The sequence below is a fragment of the Ipomoea nil genome, unplaced genomic scaffold (genome assembly GCF_001879475.1).
Source record: "Ipomoea nil cultivar Tokyo-kokei standard unplaced genomic scaffold, Asagao_1.1 scaffold0804, whole genome shotgun sequence".
NCBI lineage: Eukaryota > Viridiplantae > Streptophyta > Magnoliopsida > Solanales > Convolvulaceae > Ipomoea > Ipomoea nil.
Genome location: NW_017617232.1, coordinates 1894273 through 1908128, shown reverse-complemented (window position 1 = coordinate 1908128; position 13856 = coordinate 1894273). Strand labels below are relative to the sequence as shown.

Below are 13856 nucleotides of genomic sequence, written 5' to 3'. Positions count from 1 at the left end.
AAATAAATAAACTACCTAAGAAATATAATTGTAAATATTGTTGGATATGGACGAAAATAAAACACATCGAAACTTTATAAAAATATTCATAACAAAATATGAAACATAATTAATTAAATAATTTGAATACAAAACACATTATAAATTACACATCTTATTATAGTGTGTGTGTGTAATATTAAAAAAGCTATTAAAAAAGAATTGTAAAATTATGTTGATGCTACGATTGGAACCCTATTAACGTCATTGTTACCAAAGTTGTGCTCTACCACCAACTCTAACTCATTTCTTGTTAATATTTTATAGTTTTTTTATACTAATACTAAAACATGTACTATATATACATATATACATACAAATACTATATATGGGGTTTGGGGGTGGGGTGAGGGGGGCAGTCGCCCCCCTCCCCCCCCCCTCCCTCCGTCCCTGTGCTCAGGACACAACAATTATGCTGTGGAACCGTGTCCACCATGCAAGGTGGACACAGTTCCAAAACTATTCATAATTATGAATATATAGTTCAAAAATTATGAACATATAGTTCTATAATTATAAACATAGAGTTGTGAACATAATTATGAACGTATAGTTCTGTAATTACGAATATAGAGATTCAATAATTGTGAATATGAAGTTCAAAAATTATGAATATATAGCTTTATAATTATGAAAATATAATTCAGTAATTATAAACATATAGTTTAGTAATTATGAACATAAAGTTCTGTAATTGTGAATATAGAGTTCAATGATTATGAATATAAATTTCAAAAATTATGAATATATAGCTTTATAATTATGAACATATAGTTCAGGAATTATGAACATAAAACCATGTCCACCTTGCAAGGTGGACACGGTTCCATAGCATAACGATTGCTTAGGACACCTCGTGATTGGACAAAAAGAAAAGTATAAAGTTTATTGGCGGAAAATTACAAATATTTATATTTTATGATAATTATATTTAAACTTTTAAAATTTGATCCAAAAATATTAATTTTTTGTATTTTGTGACTGTTATATTATACTTAACTAGTAATTCACCCGCACGATGCACGGGAAAAAATTATGGTATTATAAATATAAATAAAAAATAGAAAAACTAAAATATTTTAAATTATTTAATATAATAATATTTTTGAGCTTCCATTGGTCAAGTATTTATTATTTTTATAGAATAAAAAATTACAATTAAAATTAAAATTAAAATTTTGTATGGTTAATATAATCTCTAATTATATGCATATTCAAATAAACTTATAGAGAGAATTTACATAATTACATTGATTTATTCTTAATTGTATTTCATCTATATTATAATTTTCACAATACGAATAATAACTAAGATAATTACATTTGAAAAGCAAATTTTAAATTTTGTATGTGTAAATTTAAACTCTAATTGAACACATTTTTTATATGATTATAATATATAGCTATTTTATTTTTCAAAATTATATTTTTTATATGATTATATAATATATAGCTATTTTATTTTTTAAATGTTGTGTTTTTTTTTTAATAATAAAGGATGTTGTGGCATTAATTGTAACATTAATTATTACCCAAACCATATAACTTTATTATATAAAGGATTATTCATATTAATTATATTAAACTCTTTAAATTTTGACCAATTAATATTAAGCATTTGAATTTTGTAGTAATTATAATTTTTAATCCAACAAAGAATCCAATTTAGCTCAAATTTCTTAAGTTTGTACACAAATTATTCTAAAATTTACAACATGGTATTATTTTTATAGAGTTTCAAAAAAGTCTATTTATAGAACTAAAACTTAAAAATTAAACTCTTAAAAAAAATATGATAGAATAATATTTCATTATATTATCAAGAATGAGATAATCATGCCCGCATGGACAGCTTAACTGGTTATAGAAGTGAAAGTTGGAAAGAAAAATGAGATAATCAAAGAAGAGGGGGTTCAAGGCCGGGCAAGAAAATACGGATTTTATGTGGTCATATGATATTACGTTAGGGGGATATTATTGTGTGTACCATGGTCCATACAGTGTTGTGTGGACCATAATAAAAAGTACATTTTTAATATATTAAATGTACATTATTTGTGAATTGAATGTACATTATATCAAATAATGTACTTTAATGTATTTTCCCTGAATATAATGTACATTATTTTATAACATACAAAATATGATCCACATAGCTTGTGTGGACCATGGTCCACACAATAATGATTGCGTTAGGGGAAGTTACAATTGTTGGAAAAATTAGCATAAAATAATATTTTAGTCTTTTTTAGGCAATGTTTTGAGTGTGGTCTACTTTTGATTTTAGTCAGGCTAGAGTTGATTCGAGTTCTATTACATTGTAGTATCTGTTCATATACTTTCTCAACCTACTGAAACACAAAGAACCAATAACGCCTCCACTGAGGCTTGAACTCATAATCTTCCAAATGGAAGTCCAACCCGGATACCATTAGACCACATAGTCCTGGTGAAATGTTTAATTTGATATAGGACAAATTTCACTTTTAATCAACCTCTTTCAGATATAAATCTATTTGATTCTGAAGGGAAGAACCTTCCTAAGTGTCCCAATTTCAATTCAAATATAGATTTGATTCACATTCCATGTTCTTCTCATCCAAAAATAAAAATAAAAAAATAAGAAGAAAAAATAGTCTTTGTGTAAAGAAATGCGTTGGGGTTCAGAAAGGGTGGATGTCAACTATTGTGGGATTTGTGGCGTTATTATATTTAATTATGCTCTTTTAATTTTGTCACATTACATCATTAACTTTTATTTGCTTGCCACAATTAGTTCTCCTTTTAAAATTTTGTTAATCCACACTTTAATAAATATGGCTAACATGTAATTTAATCATTCAATTAAAAGAGTTTACAAGGCAAGGAGAGAAATTACATGTTGGCGCAAGAGACTTGAATAATAAAGTTACATGTTAGTCACCTTTATTATATGATGAAATGACAAAAATTTAAAGGAAAAAGTGTCAAATTGGCCCCCTAAGTCACCTGGATAGTGCAATTGCGTTTCCTAAGTAAAAAAAAAAAAAAAAAAAAAAAAAAAAAAAAAAAATAGCTCCATTGAAGTCCCCTAAAATGGCAAAATTGTTCAATTAAGTCCAAATTGACTTGTTTATCAGATTAAATCTATGTGGTGTTGACATGTGTCCTTTTTATTTATTTTTTAAAATAATTTTTTATTTATTAAAAATTAAAAAAAAAAATTTAAAAAAAACAGCCAGCGCGTCTGTGGCTGTCTTCTGCCGGACAACCGTCTAAGGAAGACGGCCACGGCCGACGAAGGACGACGGCCATGACTGTCTAGCCATGGCCATGGCCATCTTCCTAGACGCCTGTGGCTGTCCGTGAAGAAGACAGCCACCAGCTGTCCGACGCAGGCAGCCAGTGGCTGTTTTTTTTTTTTTTTTAATAATATAATATTTTTAATTTTTAATAAATAAAAAATTATTTAAAAATAAATAAAAAGAACGCGTGTCAACACCACAAAGATTTAACCCGGTAAATAAGTCAATTTAAACTTAATTAAACAATTTTACCGGTTAAGGGGACTTCAATTGAGCTTCTTTTTTTTTTTTTACTTAGGGGACACAATTGCACTATCTATGTGACTTAGGGGCCAATTTTAACTCTTTTTCCAAATTTAAATGGAGGAATAATTGTGGCAAGCAAATAATTAAAAACCAAGTACATATGTTTTTTTTTTTTTTTTTGTATATCCAGTGTTTCCACCATCGAACACAGTGACTAATCCCATCGCTGGATTGTAGGCACCTCTTTTGGGTTGGACAACTGACCTGCAGAATTTGACCTTTGGTTAAGGATGGATGAACATCTTCCACTCAACCACACCCCCATGTTAAACCAAGTATATATGTAATAAGAAACAATTGAAAGAATAGAACTAAATGTGGCTAAAGCCACAATGGAGCGTTATGCTGTGCATCCGTATGCATCATTCATGGTGCATACGGATGCAAAAACGACGTCGTTTTGACGTTTAACTTTTAAAAAAAAAAATTCAGAATTGCATAACTACACATCCATAATTTCATAACTATACACCCAGAATCACATAACTACACATCCATAATTTCATAACTATAAATCCAGAATTGCATAACTACTCATCCATAATTTCGTAACTATATATCCAGAATTGCATAACTACACATCCATAACTTCATAACTATAAATCCAGAATTGCATAACTACACATCCATAACTTCATAACTACACATCCAGAATTGCATAAATATACATCCAGAATTACATAACTATACATCCAGAATTTCATAACTAAAAATCCAAAATGAATGAACTAAAAAATGAATAACATAATGTTGTTGCTGGGAATCGAAACTAATTTTTTTTTTAAGTAGGACGCGCGTTTTGATAAAAACGACGTCGTTTTTGCATCCGTATGCACCATGCATGGTGAATACGGGTGCACAACATAATTTGCCAGCCACAATAATCTAGGACTAAAAGTGAAATTTATTCATTTAATATATTATACACCCAAAACAGATAACCAGTGAATGATAAATTAAATCTGAAAGTATTCTCATTAAATTAGAAAAATAAAACTTTGAAAGACTCTAAAGTACCATTTGTCCCATATTGAAAAATCATATGAGTTTGCATTGAAGTATAAAGAGTTGTAAAAAATGCATACATATATAAATTTGTATGTCAAATTTTGTATATGAATAACATTTTTCTATGTTAAAAAGTAAAATTTACTATTTAATTTATAAAGAAAGTGTAAGTTTATACTTAATTTATTGTGGGAAAATCAAGTTACTTTATTTTATAATTGATCACGGTGGAAGTCAAACTCACAACTTTCTAATCCGAAGTCAGACGTGCTAATCCATTGCGCTATACAATCAAATGAAATGTTATTCTCCTTATTAAGATAATTATAAGGAAACACATAGTGTACACATGTAATTCATTTCAGGGGTGTATTCAATCAAGACTTTTATAAAGTTTTAAAAACTTTGAACGATTTTAAAAGTTTGGTGGTATTTGATTTATACTTGACTCTTTAAAAGTCTACCGGTATTTGATTCAAACTTTTAAAAAGTCTTTAAAATTATACCGGTTCAATTCAAACTTTTATAGAGTTTTTTAAAAGTCTACTGATATTCAAAAACTTATTAATTTTTATAGACTCTATCAAAATAAGATTTGTGTTGACTTTTCCTTTACAAATATAAATAGTTGAAATTCAACCATACCCCAAACTTTTCAACTTTCTCAATAGTTATTTTTCTCTGTCTAAACTAGACAAAATTTTCATCTATTCATATCAAGATCAAAATTTATTGTACATTTCAGAACTTTCATAAATACTCATTTACTTTGGACTTTTATCTTTTTATTTTCCCACATGTCTATACTCTATACTATACAAAAAATAATAGTAAAAATTTTATTATTTTTATAAACAACAACTAGATGTTGCTACGTTACTATTCACAATTGTTATGGATATATCTATGTTAAAGAGCATAATTTAAAAAAAAAAAAAAAAAAAGTCAAAAAATTGCTATGAATCCAATGCATTCTCTAATAAATTACTAATTCTTCAGTAATAACATTTGAAATATTAGGTAGCTTCTGTATGCGTAATTTCTTGAAATCATAAATTCATACAGGGAATGCATTGGATGAGCGCGGCGCTAGATGGTCTGGACATACCTTGCAACGTCCTCCGCCGATGTATACAAGAGGCAGAAAGCCATTTGGAGTTTCAAATCGCACACGTGAACAGGGAACAGAACAAGCTAGCGGATGCTCTCGCGAACATGGCACTTGCCCACCCGGTTGGGCTGCGTCTTCACGATGTGCCACCCATGGAAATACAAGATATTGTTGAACAGGATCGCCTGGGAGCAAATTTCTTGCGAAGGACTTGTCAAAGTGTTTTGGATCGGTTTTGATCCTGTGTTTGTTTTTGGGTAGCCCCCTCGTTTATGATCAAAAAAAAAAAAAAAATTAGAACAAATTGTTGTATACGTAGCTTTACAAATTCTATTATTTAAAACAATGGGTGAAGATCAGATTATTCTGCATCTCTGAACCTCTGAGGCTTTAGCTGTTGTTTATATGATAATTTAATTATAGTTAATAATATTTTTAATAATGAATAAATCTTAATTATTTAATAAATTAATTTTAATAATTAAAAGGCTATTAATATTTGTAGAAAAGGGCATGTTCAATATTAACTTTTTTTAATGGCATATCATATTCTGGTTCAATTATGTTGTATGTATAACTTTTATACACCGGTAGTGCATTAAATATTTACTCATAATGTATTAATAAAAGTTATGAAATGTTTGTAAGGATATATCCAACTTAGAGTTTTAATGACTTTTATAGACTTTTTAATATGAAATTTTTTTTAAAAAAATTTATAAATGTTTCTCCTACAAACTTTTATAGACTCGTAAAAAGTTGGTGCAAGTCTAAAAGATTTTGTGAAATTAATTTAAAATTCGTCACTTTAAAAGTCTATAAAAGTTGATGAAAGTCTGAAAGATTTTATGAAAAAGTGAATTATTAAGAGTTGTAAAAAATGTATACATATATAAATTTGTATGTCAAATTTTGTATATGAATAACATTTTTCTGTGTAAAAAAATAAAATGTATTATTTTGATCCTTTAAATTTATAAAGAAAGTGTAGTTTATACCTAATTTATTGTCGGAAAATAACATTCTTCTGTGTAAAAAAATAAAATGTATTATTTTGATCCTTCGACCACAGTGGGAGTCGAACCCACGACTTTTTGATCCGAAGTCAAACGCGCTAATCCACTACGCTATGCGGTCAGATATAATACTTCTATCCTTTTTGTATAAGGAAAGACGTAGTGTACACGCGTCATTCACATAGTACCTTCGAAATTTAAAAGTAAACATGCGATAATTTTTTTTGTCGCCTTCATTAATGCTCTATATGAGTTGGAATGAGATTTTACTTCCAAACTTTTTATGACTTTGGGAGACGAATCCGTCAATATAAAAATATACTTTGTAATACTAATTAATAATAAATTTATTTTTTTTTATAAGGGAAAATGTAATACTTTTATATCAAAATATAAAAGTATTATATTTTTCTTGAAAAGTATTACACATATCTTTATAAATAATAAACACTTTAATTTTTATTAGTATTGTATTTTTTAGTATAAATATTAAATTTTTCATCTTGGCTCGACCCTGTCTCATGAACAAGGATTCGTGAGACGCTCTCACACAAGTTTTTGTCATTTTTATATGTTAATTCCTCAACCATTTTAGGATATAGTTCACCATTTTTCATTTATTATTTTGATAAAAGAAACTCACAATTAGTATTGCTTTTGTACAAAACAAGAATATATGTTGTTAATAGGTAAGTCATGCTTCATCCATTTGAACACTCTTTTTGGATATTTTTCATTCATTTTGTTTTTTTATGGTAAAAGTGTATTTTTGTTTTTGAAAACGGTAAACGAGTATATGCTCCCAAGATACAATTAATAGTTTACTCTACATAAAGCTCTGTTTGACACGTCTAGCTGAAAAGTTAATTGTAAGTTAAAAACTGAAAAGCAAGTAGTTAATAAGTTAATTGATTTCAATTAAAATGTTGGTAAAATTAGTTATTGAATAAGATGATAAGTGTAAAAAGACATAAAATGACATTTTTTTTTATAAATTTATATATTCAAAGTTAAATAGTGATATATATATTGCAATATAAATTATATATATATATATATATATATATATATATATATATATATATATATATATATATATAATTAAGTTCATGTGCGGTTAAGTGTCTCCCGTGCGGTGATTAATGTGCGTGAATTTTGTACTTAAAGTGCGTGAGTTTTGTGCTTAAGGTGTGTGGGTGTGTACTTAATGCGAGTAGTGTTGAAACTTAAGGTGCATGAGTTTTGTGCTTAATTAAGGTGCGTGAGATTTGTGTTCTTAATGTGAGTAGTTGTTGAAACTTAAGGTGCATGAGTTTTGTGCTCAAGGTGCGTGGGTTTTGTACTTAATGTGCGTAAGATTAGTGTTCTTAAGATGTTTTGTTTGTGTGCTTAATGTGCGTGTGTTGTGTACTTAAAGTGCGTCAGTTTAATGCTTAATGTAGTGCGTCCAACCGCACAACCGCCATTCCCACAACTGATCCTTTCCTTTTATATATATATATATATATATATATATATATATATATATATATATATATATATCACATTTATGATCTAGCATCCCACAATAAAGTTTAGCAATATTTTTTTTTTTAAATACACCTATGGTAAAGAACTAGGAAGAGTGTTTAGAAAAAAAATTAAGTATTAAGATTTTTATTAAAGAATGATAAATGATATTATTTTTATAAATTAATAATGATAAAAAATTGATAAAATGTTAAAAGCATGTAGCTTATTTTGAAACGCTACTTGAAAAATATATACATGTTTACATTCAATATTAATTATTTAATTATAATAAAATTATACTCCGTAATTATTATAAATACATAAGTCAACTACATAACATTATTATACAGTAATAAAAAATAATTATAATAAAATTATAATTATTATAATTACATAAGTCAACTACATAAAATTATTGAACGTAAGCCTGTATATATTTTTGCTTAATCATACATGGTCCACATCGAAGATACAATAATAAAATTATTATAAATAGTCAACTACAAAATTAATAATAATAATAATAATAATAAAGTGCAATTGAAAAATTACTAGTCTACTTCATCATAAACTTTAGTAGTGCATAAGTCTATTTCATAAAATTTCACAAGACTTGTGTTTTTATTACTAAGATGAAAAAATGAGGATTTTGAGTTGTTAATAACGTCATTTTTTAAATATCATTTAAACAACGGGTAGGTGTAAGTCTATTTCATAGAATTTCACAAGATCTGTGTTTTTATTACTAAGATGGAAAAATGAGGATTTTGAGTTGTTAATAACGTCATTTTTTAAATATCATTTAAACAACGGGTAGGTGGTTGGAATAAGAGAATCCTTCCTAAGGCCGGTAAGGAAATATTGGTAAATACACGTCAAAACCATGCAATAAGGCATGCGAGGTGGGTGTACTATGTTTTTTTTTTTTTTTTTTTTTTTTTTGCGAGGTGTCGCCCTAACTGTAAGATGCACAAAGTCCGTACCATACTCAGACCAATTCTCGTTCGCACCGGACAAACCTAATTAAAGAATAAAGTATTGACCAGATTGATTTTTTCATACAAGAAGAGAGAAGGGGTTCGAACTCTCAATCTCTCTTAAGGGACAAGATTGGTTAGTTGCATTATGTTTTTATTTTTAAAGCAAACCAATGCGGTTTTATTTAGAGATAAACTGAAATAGAGTCAAAAAAAAAAAAAAAAAAAAAAAAAAAACTGAAATAGAGTCAGGCGGGACAACGTCCCAATACATAGCCGTACCATGTTCAAAAGTTGTAGAAGCTAAAGTGTGAGCTAAATAATTCTATGATCTAGGAATAAAATTAATTGAGCAAAAATCAAATGTAGATATGCAAGCTTTGCAACCATCAATAGCATAACCAATATACGAAGCACCTGGTGAAGATAGGTAGCATTGAAGTGTATGACAATCTGTGTATAGCTCTATAGATTGTTCTCCACGAGCCCTTAGCCATGACAAGGCCTCTTTGCACGCGAATGCTTCGGCCATAAGTGGGGAGAAACAAATCGAGAGGGAAGCGTTGTAGGCCGACACATAACCACCTTCGGCATCGAGAAGGATTGCTCCGATCGTGGCCGAGTTCGTGGTTTGATGATACCCGGCGTCGACGTAGCACCTCATCGGCCGTGTCGCAGCAATCTGGGTCGGAACAGTAGGCAGTGGCGGTGGAGGCAGTGCCGACTCGGCATTGTTGGCAGCGGCGGTTTGTTCGGCTGGTGCACGGTCGGCAGTCGCATGGTGTACTCGTTGCCATGCCTGCATGGTGGCAGCCGCTGCGGCAATCAATTTCTTCGGCATTGGAAGATAGGCGTCCCAAAGTGCTCCATTTCGCGCTCTCCAAATATGATATAAAATTGCAGTTGCGTACATAATTCCATTAGTGTCTAGAACATTCAAGATTGCACTAAACCATACATAGAAAACATTTGTCACAATATTGGGGAGTGGAAGGTTAGATTGAGCCCATATGGAATTTGCATAGCCACACAATACTAATGAGTGCATAGTGTCCTAATGAATGATTCCACACATGACACAAATCGGATCAATATATACGCTCTTTATAAGCAAATTGTTGGTAGTGTGAATGATATCCACTTGGGTGGGATTTTAAGCTTTCATATGGTAAGCCATTTATCAAAAGCACCATCATTACTCCCAATAATGACATTTTTAAAAAAGTAGCAACCGTTAGGATCCACATGCCAATACCACACATCCTCATACTCTGGGGAAATCGGTATCTTCAAGATTCGAGGCACATCACAGGGTTGGAAAATATCAGAGAGAATATGATGATCCCACGGCCCAGTATCCTAATCTATTAAACCCACCACTATAGCCACAGCCAGCTGAGGTGGCATCTGAATAACAGGATCTAAGTCATCTTGGAGGCATTGATGCTCCCAAATTAAGGTAGAATTTCCATTTCCAATACGTCGTCTCACACCACTACATATCACACCTTTAGCTGCCATAATACTTCGCCAACAACAACTAGGGTTATTTCCTAAACGTGCTTGAGAGAATGATTGTTTATGGTAGTATCTTGCCCTATACACACGAGACACCAAAGAGTCAGTGTTAGTAAGCAATCGCCATACTTGCTTACCCAGCATTGCCAAATTAAATGCTCTCAGATCCCTTGAATCCCAGGTCCCCATACTTTTTAGGGATACATAATATATCCCATTAAATGCTCTCCCCTGCTTTCCAATGAATACCGCAAGTCAGTTCCTGATCCCCACTAATAACGATTCATTGTTCTCCCAATAGCTGTGCAAACAGATATAACACTCATTGAAAAAATAAGCATACCTTGGACAACACTTTTTAACCAGATTTTCTTACCAGCCTGTGATAATAACTTCTTGTTACAGGATGCAATTCTCTTCCTGATTTTATTCTCAATATAAGCAAATGCTGCTTTTTTATTCCTCCCAACAAAAGAGTAAATCTAGATATTTTTCAAAATTAAAAGCCTGAAGCACCCTTAAAATCTGTGTCACCTCCTCCTTATCTTCCTCACATGTATTCTTGCTATAGCATATACTAGACTTAACTCTCATACATAGATAAACAATTTTTAATCTATCATAGTTGCATTATGTTTTTAACATTTAAAGTTTAGAATAATTTTAGTTAAAGTCGTTGGATATTTATTTGGCTATTTCTTTCTTCTTAAGTTTCCTACGTTATTTAATGTTGATATTGCGCTGGCCTGCATCGTCTATATATTTAGTTGCTGCAACTCTGCAACTGAACAAAAGCAGGTTCAATAATGGAAGCAATTGCAGGAGAGATTTTGGTGGTGCCATTTTTTGGGCAAGGCCACCTCTTCCCTAGCATGGAGCTTTGCAGGAAATTCTCTTCTTTCAACTACAAATCCACTCTTCTCATCCCCTCTCATCTCTCCTCCTCCGTCCCCTCCGATCTGCGCCGCCATTCTTCTGTACAAGTCGTTGAAATCTCGGCCGCCTCGCTTCCACCTCCGCCCCCGCCGGAGATGAATGCACCGCCGCCGCACCCATTTCGTCAAGACCAACAACGGTTGGGGGGTGGGATTGAGAGTTTCTTGGCCGAGAGGTATGGCGGCGCGGCCGTGACCCGACCCGATTGCGTGGTGGTTGACGTGATGATGAGCTGGAGCAAGGAGATCTTCGCCGGAATGGGAATACCCATAGTCTCGTTTTTCACTTGCGGTGCCTGCTCCGCCGCCATGGAATTCGCCGCCTGGAAGAATAAGGCCGACGAGTTGAAGCCGGGCGAGACCCGATTTCTTCCCGGGTTGCCCCAACATATGGCTCTGACCCATTCCGAGACGCAGAGGCGCCACCGTCACGCTCCTCCTCCTCACCTTCACCGTGGTAATGGATTCGTAAGGCCCGGTCCAAATGGACCGGGCGGTCCACGTGGACCGGGTCGTAGACCGCATTGGTTGGATGGGGTGGAGTCCTCAATCGCGGTTCTAATTAACACCTGCGATGATCTTGAGCGTCCATTCATCGAATATTTATCAAACCAGATTCAGAAACCCATCTGGGGAGTTGGGCCGTCGCTGCCGGCTCAGTTTTGGGAATCAGCCGGTTCAATCCTCCATGACCACCAGGTTCGGTCGTCGAACCGGAGCTCCAATTTCACCGAAGAAGAGGTGGTTCAATGGCTGAACTCAAAGCCAGACCGGTCAGTAATTTATGTGTCATTCGGAAGTGAAGTTGCACCCACCATGGAAGAATCTGAAGAGCTAGCAAATGCACTAGAAGAATCAAACCGGCCATTCATTTGGGTTATTCAACCGGGTTCAGGTAAACCCGGTCCACCCGCCAGTCTATTCGGCGACAAAACTCCCGGTTCAGATCCAGCAGATGAGGGTTACTATCCCCACGGTTTACAAGAAAGAATTGGGAATAAAGGTTTGATCATCAAGGGATGGGCACCCCAGCTATTAATCTTAAGCCACCCCTCCACGGGAGGGTTTTTATCGCATTGTGGATGGAATTCAACACTGGAATCCATAGGACGAGGAGTTCCGATTCTGGCATGGCCAATTAGAGGCGATCAGTTTTTCGATGCAAAATTAATCGCCAATCATTTAAAAGTCGGGCACATACCTTTTAGCGACAAAGATGTAACCGAGACGGTGAAGAAAGATGAAATAGTTCGAGGAATTGATAAATTGATGAGTGATGAAGAGGTTCATAGTAGAGCCATGGCATTGAAATCAAAATTTGAGGTTGGTTTTCCTGAGAGCTCAACCACTTCTATCAACTCTTTCATAAAGCTTGTAGCCAAATAGGTGCTGCTTCAAGCCTTTCTATGGTTGGATTTGTCTCATGAAGAGTTACAATTACTTGTACGAAATATTTGATTTCAGTTTAGGAAAAAGATGTATTGTATACTTCAAAAATTTTGTTGTGTCTATCAAGCATTTTGAGATCAATTTATTTATTTAAGAAACTTTTTATTCCTTTTAGGTTTTTCCTTCCTAAATTTTTTCCATGATATGACTTATAATTATTGAATGCTATGAATTAATTGACTTCATTAATTTTTAATAAAAAAATAAAGTAACTAATCAAATAATGATATGTTGGGGAAAATTATTGAAGGAAATTTTTTTATGTTGTCAATCTCCTAGTGGGATCTCAAAGCATAAAGCCACATGGGATCTGAATTGAGCAACAGCAAAGTTAATGCCATTTAGTCAACACATTATTTTTCCAACCCCAGGGATCTCTTTCATCTCGGTTCGACATAAAATTTAAAAGGACATAAATTATACTGACTCAATGATTCAGCAGACAGGATTAAATGTCGAGGTTTTAACCTTAGTCTCTTCTTTTAAATTTTGTCTATTGAATTAATGAGCTAAATCTGTACGAATTTATAGATGCCAAACTAGACAAACCAATTGATGACTCGACTCTCGAGGCCCCAAATTGCCTCTAAGAGATAAAGATGACAATACCATTCTTTTTTCATTCATAAAATCCGCATGTTTTAGTATTTCTCTAGCGTAAGCTGAGAAATTTAATGTATTGAAAAAAAAAAACCTGCATT

At 32.4% G+C, this 13856-nt stretch overlaps 1 protein-coding gene and 1 non-coding gene across 2 annotated transcripts; one reads left to right on the top strand and one right to left on the bottom strand.

Annotated features, from left to right (window-relative positions):
* Window positions 1–6811: 6811 nt before the first annotated feature.
* TRNAR-UCG lies at window positions 6812–6885 on the bottom strand. The gene has a single exon. It is a non-coding gene; the product is annotated as a tRNA-Arg (tRNA).
* A 4643-nt stretch (window positions 6886–11528) lies between these two features.
* Window positions 11529–13189, top strand: LOC109177388 (scopoletin glucosyltransferase-like). Its single transcript, XM_019326751.1, has one exon. It carries the CDS (start codon window positions 11578–11580, stop codon window positions 13090–13092), a length of 1515 nt encoding a protein of 504 aa, XP_019182296.1. The 5' UTR covers window positions 11529–11577; the 3' UTR covers window positions 13093–13189.
* The last annotated feature ends 667 nt before the right edge of the window (window positions 13190–13856 follow it).